This window comes from Triplophysa rosa, linkage group LG13 (genome assembly GCF_024868665.1).
Source record: "Triplophysa rosa linkage group LG13, Trosa_1v2, whole genome shotgun sequence".
NCBI classification, from domain to species: Eukaryota; Metazoa; Chordata; class Actinopteri; order Cypriniformes; family Nemacheilidae; genus Triplophysa; species Triplophysa rosa.
Window position 1 is genome coordinate 7036289 of NC_079902.1, and position 13779 is coordinate 7050067.

At 40.6% G+C, this 13779-nt stretch overlaps 1 protein-coding gene across 2 annotated transcripts; it reads right to left on the reverse strand.

Annotated features, from left to right (window-relative positions):
* Nucleotides 1–4595: 4595 nt before the first annotated feature.
* On the reverse strand, nucleotides 4596–13776 carry klhl3 (kelch-like family member 3). Of its 2 annotated transcripts, XM_057348803.1 has the most exons (15): nucleotides 13420–13776; nucleotides 12809–12934; nucleotides 12589–12695; nucleotides 12224–12345; nucleotides 8828–8990; nucleotides 8608–8717; nucleotides 8154–8270; nucleotides 7918–8067; nucleotides 7717–7834; nucleotides 7439–7636; nucleotides 7223–7324; nucleotides 6918–7046; nucleotides 6653–6793; nucleotides 6423–6566; nucleotides 4599–6335 (listed from the first exon to the last, which is right to left on the reverse strand). In XM_057348803.1, exons 1-15 carry the CDS (start codon nucleotides 13431–13433, stop codon nucleotides 6307–6309), a joined length of 1770 nt encoding a protein of 589 aa, XP_057204786.1. In that variant the 5' UTR covers nucleotides 13434–13776; the 3' UTR covers nucleotides 4599–6306. The 2 variants fall into 2 exon arrangements, with proteins under 2 accessions (XP_057204787.1, XP_057204786.1); XM_057348804.1 differs by lacking the exons at nucleotides 12589–12695; nucleotides 12809–12934; nucleotides 13420–13776 and having other exon boundaries at nucleotides 4596–6335; nucleotides 8828–10661; nucleotides 12224–12330.
* Nucleotides 13777–13779: the final 3 nt, after the last annotated feature.

Below are 13779 nucleotides of genomic sequence, written 5' to 3' on the forward strand. Positions count from 1 at the left end.
CTGCAGTGCGTATTTGGAGTTTCCGCACGAAAGCGCCCTCTGGCTTTCGGATGCAGCAGCATTTTCCCGTACTTCACTCAAAAGCTGTGCATAAATCACGTGATATTTATCGTTGGTTTATCGTGACAGCCCTAGTCACAAACCACCTAAGTTTTCATTTAAAACAGCAGAATTCACAAAAGTTAAGTAGTTTGCATCTCTAAAATCTTACTTTAAAATCTTTATTGTTAAACAGTTGGCTTTGTTATGTTTGACATCACATTCATCAAACTGAATTCGCACTAGGTTTCTGTTAGCGCCCGCGTACCGAACTTCTGCCTTCCAGTCTTCTTCAATTTAATTGGCTGATACTTCTGTCCTCTTCAGTTTGATTGGTTTAAATTCTGCTTGGCCTCTGTAATTTGATTGGCTAGAATTCTCTAAACCCTGTTTGATTGGCCAACCTCTTGACATTGAGGAGTGCTGTGGCTAGGGCACAGAAATCACAACTATAACAAGCCTTCAGGGGGCCCAAAACAGAATTTTATTTGGGGGCCCCTCTGTGTCTCCAATATGACTAATTATTGTCAATCCTTGATTATTCGCACACTATACATCTAAAACACCCATTATCAATGTTATTTGTTGTAGCTGTGTTCCTTACATCACACCATTTTACCCTTCTACGGATTTTAATTGTAACAGTAGCAAACCCACAGGAGTGGTCAGGTGTTAATTTGCACTTTAACATTCAAAGTCTTGCATGTGTCTTGTGGTGTACTGAAAATTAGTTAAATAAACCAGTAGACAATGGATTTACTGTAAACATGTTAACCACTTTAATTACTTTTGGTTAGAAAAATTAGCAACGTAACTATAAAATAAAAAAGTAAACACTTTATTTTAGACAAACTAATTCAACTTTACATACCACCTCAATATTCCACTTTCCTCCTTAGAATTTGTGTTTCCTGGCGTTTCTGGAGGCAAAGTCGTTTATGATATCACTATAAGATATCTGATGGGCAATTTTGTTATTAAAGCGGCAGTCTGTAGGATTGGCCTCTTTGTCGCCATCTCAGTTTGTAATTGCTACTGCAGGTGATGTGCGGAGATATTTCTTTACGTGAGTTGTGATTCGGCACTGCTCAACTGCGCGGATGAGTCTGATGTTTTGAGTCGTGGCCTGTGACAGTGCAGCGGTGAGAATCTTCACTGTACATCAGTAGCGCATAATAAACAGATAACATGGCAGATGATATAACACGAAACAAATAAGAACTTAAAGAGACGCAAATAGCGCAAATGGAGGCTGTGTTGAAGTGTTTTGATATTATTGGTCATAAATCATTATACACCATACAACTATATATACTGTATGCAAAGCCTTGCCATCATATCCGGGATATAAGTCCGTAAATTTGAGTAAAATCACAGGCTTCACTTGTCCGTGCTAATTCGCGCCACATGAAATACAGATGTGGGGAGGTCATTTCTAAATCACACGAGGTCCCCAGATAATACTAATCCCATGCGAATAGGGCTTAAATTACATTTATCATAATGAACATACAGAGAGAAAGAACAACTGATGAAACTGTACCCGTCTATATTAACACAACAAGTGCGTTACGGTTTTTGTGTTATCTATTGAAATATAAAAAAATTGTCTTACCTGTTCAGAAGAAATAAAGCGATGTCTGCATCCGTTTACAATCCTTTCAGATCACGGAGTTCACGCCACCTTTGAAATGCCTTGCCAGTATTAATTTTCGCACGAGTCCGATCACATTCCCTGTTTCTTTGTAAACCGTCTTCAGTTCGTTCTTTCTTGTTTTTCACAAATGATGAATCCCCAGATGACAACACTGCTTGGTGTTTAAAAGTAAAAGTAGGCTTACTAAACGCCGCCATAAATAATACTAAACGTTGTATGAAATCCTACCCAACAGTTGTGAGTACACGCTACAAATTGCCTGTCACTGGCAGCATCGACGAAAGACACCATATAAGGATCTCCGGGAAAGACGACCCGACAGGGCAAATTACAAACCATTATTACAAGTGTTCTGTGGTGAATCCAGCAAAGGTTATTACAGTTTTAAACACCGTTCTTTCATGTACTTGCTCAATAATTGGTTTTAGCTCATTTTTACTCAAAAGAACTTGCGGACTGCCGCTTTAATTCTAATTAGTGCAAGTCCACTCAGTCTTTCTTGAGCCATGGAAGATCTCCAATAGTTTTTGATCAGTTTGAGTTTGGTAAAGCTCCGTTGTTGAATGAACAGAATGTTATATTAACATTAAAAAAGCTATTTCAACAACAACAACAAACAGCAGTTATTTTAACTATAAACTATATAACACAGCACCGCAGCAAGCTGTACACCTAAAACATTGAGGCATAATGATACTGCAATATAATAGCAAAGACCCCAAAGGTAGGCTATTGTAAGTAATGTTAAACTTATCAGTACCAAAGTTATAAAACAGAAGCTTATTTTTTATTATCACTATAGTTTATGAAACAGAATCTTATTTTTATTATAGAAATATAATCCAGGAAAGTTATTTTTAAAACCAGCTAAGTAATATGTTGTGTATTATAATAATTAAGATTGCAAAGCTATTTGCGGATGTTTAATTAAACATACTTTCTTGCTTGCTTAATTAACTAGCCAGCTAACTTTAGCTTGGAATATAGTTGCAATATAGTCAATCACATGATGGTTTGGATCATTCTAATAATTTGACCACATTACACGCATAAATGTCTTTAACATGTTGATAATCCATTAAAAGAGATCCACATGAGGGAGAGATTAAAAGACATTTTTTGCAGTGACCATGCTATCGATCTTGCTGTAATTTTTTTATTTTGCATTGTAGCCTAGATTTTTTTTTAAGATTTGTTGTTGACTTTAATTGTACAGCTATTGTTAGAGAGGACAGGAAGCGAAGTGGGTGGGTTCGGAAAAGGACCACGAGACGGGAATCTACCCCGGGTCGCGCGATGCGCAACCGCGCCACATGTCGGAGCACTGCCCACTAGGCTATTGGCTGTCTTTCTGGTTTGATGTCTTTCTTGCTGAGATTTCACTCATTGTAAAATCTCTTAAATTTATTTACAGCAATATGAATAACAAGTTTTTCAAAATGTATGATAACATTTTCTTTCTAATTGAGATTTTCCTGTCCTCTTATTTTCTTTATTTTTTTCTTGTCCTTTGATTCTTGTTCTTTATATTATTGTCATGCGGTGCTGTTTCCTTTTTGAACATTAATAAAAATCATTGGAGCCAGTGAGGGAGAGGACACGTCACCTCATGCAGAAGCGTATGAGCGTTTTAACCGTGATTCATCTCCTGATAATGTAGATCAAGTATATGAAAATAATCCATATGAACATGCAGGATAAGAAAAACGAATGTCATCAAAGTCGGAGCTCATGTTTGCAGAAGGGAGAGCAAAATAATCTCTGGGGAATGCGAAAGTTTTCTGAGGGAAAGAAAAACATTCTTGCGGAAACACAAAAGTTTTGCAAAGGAACGCACTTTTGGGGAGAGCAAACTATTTTCACTCCCTTTCCTATTTTTCCACCACCTGTATGTCCCTGTAGTGGCTCAGTGTCGCATCTGTTTTGACAATGTGAGATAACATCGGACATAAAGAAAGACTTGCATATCAAAATGATACTAGGCTAACTGTAAAGTTTTAAGATAAACGCTTTCAATTTGAGAGGATCCGCACGCAGCCAGTGACTTGCTGCGACATCTCTGTACATGTCTTCATTGAACACTGTGTGGCGCACTTGAGCATGCATGGATTTTTCAGATAAAAATAACATTTAGTTTTATGAAATTTGTACAAATAATGGACAAAAGTGTTTTGTTTTAGCATGATAATTTGACAAAAAAAATAATTTTGTGTTTTTAGTTGTCAAGTATTAATGAAAAACCAAGGACCCCCCAAGTTCATTATTTTAGACCTTTTGAGAGGTCCCTTAAGGCTTATGAGGGGTCCGGGACCGCCCCAGCCCCCCCCCTCAATTCGAACCCTGCCTTTATCTTGGTGTTTTTTCTCTTCCTCGGTTTTCTTCCTTTTTCTTTTCTCTGCACCAGAAGGATATGTCCTTTTTTGTGACATTATTGAGTTGAAATTCTTCAATCAACTTCAATTACGTCAATCAGTAATACTCTAGCTGTGCATCCTGCTGCAGCAGCCCGTTAACATAATATTGCGTTGTGGTTTTATTTCATTGAATAATGCATTTTGTTTCATTACCCATATCCATTGAAATATTATATATAAAAAAACGATGTCAAGAAATGGTCCAAGAGTACATGAAATGACATCGTTTTTTAACAGTCTTGGGGGCCCCCTGGTGGCCACGGGGGCCCTAAGCAGCCGCTTAGTTCGCTTACATTGAGCACTCCCGGTGCTCCATACAGCCAGTCTGCCACTGCATGGTCTTACTCATTTAAAATCAAGACATTTATTAAGATAATTAACTTATTACATTAAATGTACCATGTATAATGTTTTCCACAAAAATGTTCTTTACATTGAGTGGTATGATTTTATGTAAAATGCACTTAATCACAAAAAAATTACTTTCGCTTTTCACTTAAGTCTTCATATATGAGTCACTGCTGCCATCAAGTGGCGGCTTATTGCATCTCACAGTATCTCAACAAAAGAAACAAAACAAATCCTCATAACAAAGCTTTTCATTAATTTATTATTATATCCTTAGAAATACATCAATATGTTATGTCCATAAAACCACATTTGTGCATAATTCATAGATGACGCACCACATTTGAATGTCATAATAATTAGTTTTACTGTTATGATTATGATTTATAAAAACATCAAAGATAGTGGCAGCAGTTACACCAGCCCTAATGCCAAAAAAGCTCCTGGGAACATTCTTGCCTCGTAATGTTAAAACCTTGCAAAGCTGTGTCTTTCTGCATAGTGTGTTGTATCAGTATACCGTTTGTCCATTGACAAATTAAAGGTCCGTGGGAGAATTTATGGGCAGAATAATGGAGCAATGTTTTGTAAACAGGTAGGATCCACTGCAAACGAAGTTAAAGCTTTATATTGTTAAAAAATGTACAATGATCATGTTTAGGACTATTGAAAGTCTTTACATTTCCAGTTATAGATTCAAATGATTCAGTATATCAGCCTATGCCACAATAAAATAAATAAAGCGGTGTGCTGCAAATGAATTGTGCTTGTAAAATATTAACCTGTGCCAGGTTGTTTACCTGCCATTGCAAAAGTACCAGCTCTGCTGTATAAGATGTTCAGTGCAATTTTTACTAAGATTCTGTTATGTTTGGCAGATAGATTCCCTAGCCAGTGCAATTTCAGGAAAATGCATATACTGTACAGACAGAGTTGTAGAATTAAGAGAAAGTCTTAAAAGAAAGATATTAAGGCTCTGTATGTCCAACATGGACGACTCCACACCAAAACTGCCACATGACAAGTGCTTATATACATATTATAGTATTCTCTATATATAATTATGTTACATTTGGCACATTACCCTGTGAGATTTATATGATGTTTCCCGTTTAAACATCTTTGACGATAACATACATTATGGCACAAAAGCTGCTTATTAAGTCAATTTTCAAACAAGTATTCATTTCTTTGCGGTTGTGTTTCCATAATACTTTTCATACAAACCTAAAATAAGTAACCCTGTAACAAAAAACAAGTGAGTGAAATACAATCAGAGTATTGTATTTTTGTGAGTATGAACCCTGATCTAGGTAAAGGGGTGCGATATGCATTTATACTGTGGAAACGCTGAGACGTCATTTTGAGTCTGTGATAGTAACTGCACTGCCAATGCAAGTGTATTTGCTAAGAGCATTGTAAAGTCAGTAGTAAAGCAAGCAGGGAGGGAGGGTCTTTGTTGGCACAATCTTCACCTGCACACAGACTACCACTCGGATTTCCACACCAGTCAGTCTGCGCGGGGCGTAGATCATTCAGTCAATCTCTTAAACGCTCTACCCAGCCTGATTCAGTCCAAGCGGGTCACTTTAAACGAGGTCTTGTTGTACAGAGGGACCGTGTGGTGGCCTCTCTTTTAAAAACAACAGAGATAAATGGCACTTTCTGGATACTTGGAGAGATCAGGAATCTGTGTGCGTGTGTAATGCTCTGAGCTTTAAGATCAAGCAGCTTCACGAGGATCCATTAGACTGTAAGGTTCATCCAGATTCTGCCTCAGATCACTGTCTGTCTGTCACAGCTGATCCCTGGACAGGTGTGCATGGACCCACTGCCCAGGACTTTTAGTCATAAAGGCTTGTCAATAACAGACACCCCTGCAACAGATGTAAATGACATCATCTTATGTCGAAGTCATTTGTGTATAACTGGACTGAATTTGAATGCAAGCATGTGAAGCAGACCTGCGTAGCTGCGGCCGTTACTCATGTTGGTTGGAATGAGGCTCCATTTATCAGCAGCAGGGTCGTAGTACTCCACAGAAGACAGGTTGCATGAGCCATCGTCTCCTCCGATGACATACAGCAACCCATCTATGGCACACACCCCTGAGACAAACACACTTCTTTAAGCGTCCTCTCCTGATCTCTCTGACGGTAAGAAAAATTGGCCTCTCAAATGAAGAAACACTCACCTGCGTTCCTCCTGCACATGTTCATGTCACACGCCTGCCTCCAGGTGTTAGTAGAGGGGTCATAGACCTCCACACTCTTCCTCACCAGAGGACCTTCATGCCCACCTGCAGCGTACAGCTGTCCATTGAGCACTCCGACACCTGTACACAAACACCAATATCACATCACAGGCCTTGAGTAAATGGATCTGTGAACTGCAAAATGAATCCGGCAAGATAAATATCAAAAGTGTGTTTTTACAAAAGTCTAATGAAAGGGTCTAACCAGCTCCGCTGCGTCTGGTGCTCATGTCCGCCACATAGCTCCACTTATTACTGGTTGGATTATACTCCTCTACAGTACTCAGACACTGACGGGACGCTCCATCATATCCTCCAACAGCATACAGCTTCCCTGTGCAACACACACTTGTAAAGCAATAATCACAGCTGCACGTTTTTAATTTGGACACAACGTAAAATAAAAATTTCAGTAAAACTTACGCATAAAAAAGCAGAAAGGTTTTATGCTCTATTCCCTATTGCAAAACCATGCCATATAAAACACTTCACACCACTCAAAAAGCTTACCATCCACTACGCCCACCCCGACACTGCTGCGTCTGGTGTTCATGGAAGCTACAAACGTCCACTCGTTAGTCTTGGGACTATATGCCTCAACTGACAACAGGCCTGAAGGGACAAACCATGCGTTATGTAATAATGAATAAGTGTTGCTCGGAAACAGGTGACAAACGAGTATTTGCAGGGCACAGTCTGCAAAACAGAGCTGATTGAGGTATTTACCTGTACTTCCGTCAAAGCCCCCGACAGCATACAGTAGGTCCCCTAATACAGCTGCACCCAAAGTGCTGCGCCGCTCCTGCATGCTGGGAACAGAGCTCCACTGATCCCTCAACCCATCGTAAACGTCCGCTGTCCGCACGCGCAAGGAGCCGTTAAACCCTCCAACTGCATACACCTTACCAGCCATAAACACCACACCTAAATGACACACGTTCACGCCGAGAGGTAAGACCAACTGGAGCAGAAAGCAAAGGACAAGGCACAGAATTGCTGAGAACCTGCTCGACAGCGTCTGGAGGGTAAGTCTGCCACCTGGTACCAGCGGTCCTCCTGGAAGTCATAGCACTCCACACTGCGGATGGCTTTAGGAGCCTGACCGCCTACCACCATCATCACCTGAAGAATTGATGACACACACTAGGGTTGATAAAACGTATGTGAAATGGATGTCTCGAGAGATGTAAGATACAATGTGGTACCTTTGGCAAACTGATGGGCGTGCGTGGTCGGGTTCTGTCAGTCTTTATAAGATGCCTTTGATCAGCAGGTAAAAGATGATACTTCATCGCCTCGATGAGAAAATCTTTACACGTGTTGTTGTTTTTAATTAAGGGTTCCTCCTCCACAATCTGTTCAAATGAACATTCAAATCTTAGAAAACATGAAAACGATTGCAAATAATGCATCCAGAGCAACAAACTGCGAACGGTCACACCTGAACTAGGTAGTCTCTGGACAGCAGTGGCAGCCGAACATGTTCCATCAGCTTTGGCATGTGCTCCAGACGGGCCTCCTTATCTTGCTTTATCCACGCGACCATAGCCTCAAAAACCTAGGAGTGTAAAAGTAGTAAATCAGGCCAACAATATCTTCCTCGCCGACATCACTGCTCATAAGACAGCTGCCATCCAGTGGGCGTGCAAGCACAGACTTGAAACACAAGTCAACCGTAAGCAGAGAGCAGCTAATGACGTGCGAGTCTGTGAGTGACAGATGGTCTTTCTCCAGCACATAGATCTAAAAACCTGCCACCAGTCTGCTGTCTACAAATCATGCGAGGGTGAGCTAAGCACAGGCCTTCAGTGATGTAACACTGTAAGACATTGAAAATTAAAGTTAGAAACAACAACTGGCTGAACATTTTCAGCCCCAAAGACGACAGGTGTTACCTTCTCCTCAGTGGACACCGTCAGTTTGTCACTAGAGATGAGACAGCACACCTGCTGCAATGAGAGGGCCATGAACTCCTCGCCAAGCATGACGTCTGTGAAGTGCTGCTCTGCTCGAAAAATATACACACAGAAAACTGTCTCAACATATGTTTGGAATATACACACTGCTGCCTCTGCTCCTCAGTTTAGTGTACATTGGAAAAAAACGAGTACTCACCTGCATATGAGTGAGCCACACTAAGCAATCCTATGCAGGCGTGAAGATCAGCAAACGCTCGGATGCCCAGGCAGTTGGTGGGATGGAGTTGGGCTTGCAGGAAGTCACAGCAAACCTGCCGAACATCCATCAACTGCAGCAGGCTGGCAGCAGGGAGCAACACCTGGTCACAGCAGAATTTATTAAAGCGGAGGTAACACATGCAATCTGCCAATCACATGTTAATCTTGAGTACCTATAGACTAGTATTGCATACTTCATATCTCTGAAGAGTCTTTAGTTTGATCACATTTATGAAAGACAGAGACAGCTGTACGATTATTTCCAAAAACAGTAGTTTGTGTTGTTTACATTATGCACGTACGCGGCGACTGCCAACAAAACACAGACGTTTGATGCAGTTTCACCGCATGTGGTTAGTGCTGGGACCACTATTAGTTTCAAATTATTTGCAAATCCAGCGTGATATTCACCGGTTATATAATATTCATCACCCACATCCCGTGAACAAACAAACACACATGCACAGCTGAAATTCCGTAACCCGAACGAAGCACATTGATGGGCGTTATCTTTCTCTCGTTCTGGTTGATGTGTGCGCATGTTCTATTCCTTAGGAAACTGCCCATATTACATTTACATTTAGCAGACTCTTTTATCCAAAGCGACTTACATTGCATTATCCTATACATTTGTTTCTAAGTATGTGCAATCCCCTGGTATCGAACCCACGACCTTGGTGTTGTTAGCGCCATGCTCTTACCACTTAACACGGAGCTATACCATATAAGGTATAAGGACCGCTATTACGTAATGAAGAGCCATTTGAGGGAGTGTATTTGGCATAGAAATACTACGTTATATGTCCAACTCATTTTTTAACACTTTGCCCATGTTAAGCATGAGAATCCAGCACGTTTAACAGTGTAAAGAAGTCAGAATGCATGAAACAGTATTTACGCCCCCTTTAAGAAAACAAAACAAAGAAAATCATTCACACTTTACATAAAAGTAAACAGACAGCCAGTGGACTGAATTTACGATGGCTAGCAATCAGTGTTGGGTGTAACTAGTTACTAAGTAATTAGTTACTGTAATTGAATTACTTTTCCCTTGAAAAGTAAAGTAAGGGTTTACTCTCATTTTTTATGTAATTTAATTACAGTTACTTCTGATGTAATAAAACTTAATACTTTGTGTAAGATATGTGTGTGCAATAGCGGAAATTACATCAACATTCAAAGTCTAACTTTGAAATCCATACTTTAATGTATAATTCTATCATTTGTAATACTTGTCAGTTAATAATACTACTTTATTTAGTTTTATATCATTTATTTAAAGTCAGAGTAAAGTGACATTAAAATATGTGTTCTGAGTTTGTCACACAACAGAAAAGTGTGTTATTAACCACCCAGCCAAATTTGAATGGCGAAAAAAAACAATAAAAAAATAAAATAAGTTATCAAAATCTTGAAAAAATAGGCAGGACTCTCTGCTCTCAAATGCTGGGGGCGTGTCCGCTGTTGGCGCTGAAGCCACACCCACTTGCGTCGCTCTACCAACGTCGAGTCCCCAGCCCAGTAGGCTATATGTGAATACGTTTTATAGGAGGATTTGAATTCAAACACACGTGATATTCATCAATAGATAATTCACGAGTTCGCCAATGCAGATAGTAATGCAGGTTAAACGGTATGCGTATTTGGCGTGCTGTCCGGGGAGAGGGCTCCGAGCCCAGCAGTTTCTTCCAAATTTGGAGTACTCTTCCCCTGTCCGGTGAGACTGCTCCGGGCCCGGTATTAGCCTGAACCCAGAGTGCTCCCCTGTTGTCCTGCGGGAAAAAACAGTCTCATGGTGAGGAGCCGGGGTGGTGGAGGGATCCTTGAAGACTGTAGAGAAAATGCAGGTAAGACAGCTTTGTCTATTTGTAGTGGTTATCTCTTGAGCTGATAAGGTAGATGCTGAGATTGCTGATAGCGAACCAGCCGGGTGAATTAACTGCTCGTACTCGTTTCTTAATTTGTTAATTAAACGTCATTCACTGAAGCACGTCACGATCAAGCGCAGTGATCCTCCTTCCGTTCGCTTTATTCTCCTGAAGTGAGATTTGTTTAGTTGGGCAGAGTGAGAGAGCCTGAAAGCGTGTGCGTGAGAGCTTACAACCCTGAGCTTGTGATTGAGCAGACACCTGATGCTAGGTGCTCTAGTTTTAGGAGAGGGGCCATGCATGCTCGGACGCTCCATTGCGTCATCGATCCCCCTTTTTGCCCCGCCCAAAAAATCCTGAACAGAGAATTGGTGAAAAAACGTTTAACGGTTTAACTCCACAATTCAGTACTACATACTTCTGAGTCTTTGTAATGTGTTTCAGCAATACATTTCTAACATCTATAATGTGTTTAGAAACAATTCTCAGAATTCTCGTTACCTGGACTTTAAATGAATTAAAAGAGCTGTTTCATGTCTAACCCTGAATCACTTAACTAATCAAGGTTGATATAGGATATAGATAGTAATTAGTAATAAGTAATTAAATACTTTTTGGAGAGAGAAATTTGTACAGTAATCTAATTACACTATTGAATGTGTAATTAGTAACTAGTAATCAATTACTTTTTCAGAGTAACTTGCCCAACACTGCTGCATATGACTAATAGTAAGCAAGATTACGGAAACACTAAAATACTATAAACACTTTCGGAAGGTTCCGATATTAATGTAGTCATGTTTTTTTGGAATTAAAACATTTCTGTAACCCAGCACATAAATAACACATGTAAAGGGGGGTAAGGCCCAGACTTGACTAAATTTGAAAGCAGCATCTGTGAAATTCAATTACAGGAGAACTTTCTTTGAACAAGAGATGGGCGAAACGCCATATGGGAACACAGAACGTGAGCCGTTGCATTGCATGACATTGCTGAAAGCCCCAAGGACCAACAAAGCCATAAACAGCCTCTGCCCCTCTGAAGCATCTGTCCACCCTGCCCAGATGAAAACTAGGCCACTTAACTTGGCTTCAACACAAGGCTTTCTACTGACCTCAGACTGATCCCAGTACAAGTGGCATGAAGCCTTTCAGATCATGTCATTCTCTACTGCTGTATTCTTTGCATTTAAACAAAAGCTCCTCCTACACACACAATAGAATGCAGCGGGACAACAAAACACAAAAGAGTACAAAGGGCAAAGAGTATCAATCCAGCACATCGCACAAGACTTCCTCCACTCTTTGCCGCTTTCCGGTGCTAATAATAAGAGGAAATACCCTGCCTCTCACAACAGCAGCAAGCACAGCTGAACATCAGAGGAAAGAACAGAGAGTGTATGGGCAGATTACATACAGTCGGTCATGCTTGTAACAGTAGAGCGTCTGTAAATGTCTCGACTTACCTGAACGTTATCCTCAGACACTTCGATCTCTGCTGTGTAAATATAATCCACCAGCTTCAGCAGCGTCTGTCCATCAACGTCCCTGATCTCGATGTGGTGAGCCTTGCTTTCACTCATGTCACCTTCATACAACAAGTACAGGAGAACCATTACCCACAGGAACAGCGGACAAGCTTGTGTTCTCTGATAAGCTCAAATATGTGAACGGTTGCACTGCATCTGCATAAACACTGTGAACACCTACACTCAACAAATCTAACACTTTCTAAGGACAAACTTGAGTAGGAGGCTTGTTTATTCCTGGCTGTAGATCGGTCTGATGTTTAATGTTTGGACTTGCTGGGTAATATGGGATATGCTAGTACCTGTGAACATAGCACAGAAGTAAGGACTGCATGATGCTAAAACCACTCTGTGTGCTGGTACTTCCACTTCACCCGCCACCAGCAGAACGTCACAAAGCATCCTCCGGCTGTGACCACGAATGAAAGAAAATCAACAGGCAAAGATCACGTGGATATGAGCATGCAACACAAATGACTATTAAAAGGGCTCGATAAGTAAGTTTAAACATTATGCACTGACTTTCTCAAATCATTCATAAGGCAAAAGGCCTTCCTCATGTGACTGTGACCGAAGGAGTGCATCCCTGGCTCTTTGACATCCTCCTCGTGTGAATCCAAACCCGGCGGAGGACAAGGCACTCCACACCTAGTTCATAAATCAAAACACAAAATTGAACAAAACATGTTTAATTATTAGAAACTGAAGGAAAATTAGTTGATGTTAGTAATCACCTGTACTTTTGATCATATTTTTAATAATGGTTAGTTTATAGCGCCCAGCAGTTTACCAACAGTCCAGTCAAGTTACCGCACGAGACGCTATACGCGAGATTTTCAAGTCTTGTCATCTGAGAGCCTCGTATGACAACATCTCACTCATTTACAGCGATTGTTACTTAAAACAAGTTTTTAAGTTTAAAAGTCTTCGCAGATACATCTGCCAAAAGGGAACAAATGAATCAAGTACACAACAGACAGCTAGCGATGTAGCTGCTACAGACAACAACATGCGCTCTCCTTGCAATTTAATGCTTCAGATTTTAGCTTTATCCATTTCTCGTTATTTTCTCTTTAAAAACAAATATTAGTTACGAGTTACATTCACCCCTTTCAGTTATAATAAACACTTACCCGTCACAATCCATGTTTAAGTATCGCGCGAGGCAGATGGCTAAAGTTAGCTTGCTACATCATCTTTCGTCGTTTTTGTTAAGACTCCCCTATCTCGTTTATTAAGGTCTGCTGTTTTTTTAAAGCTCAAAGTCGAATGCTGAACGTTCACATCAGTTGGTTTCGTGGTCAGCGCTGTCTTGTAGAGCAGGCTGAGGTTGTTTCTGTCCGGTTAGCAGCGCACAGCCATCGCCGGACTCACTGACTTCACACAGCCGTAGAGCGTCGTAACGGTCCTCCATCATCAGCGCGTTGCTTGGCAACAGTGACACAAGCGCTTCAGCAGAATCAGCAAGGTCACGAGACCGCTGCACTACGAGA

Coding starts and splice junctions, on each gene's coding strand:
- klhl3 (XM_057348803.1), bottom strand. Junction 8,718..8,827: donor TGTGGCTCACTCATATGCAG/GTGAGTACTCGT, acceptor TTTTTCGAGCAG/AGCAGCACTTCACAGACGTC. Junction 8,271..8,607: donor CGGTGTCCACTGAGGAGAAG/GTAACACCTGTC, acceptor TTACACTCCTAG/GTTTTTGAGGCTATGGTCGC.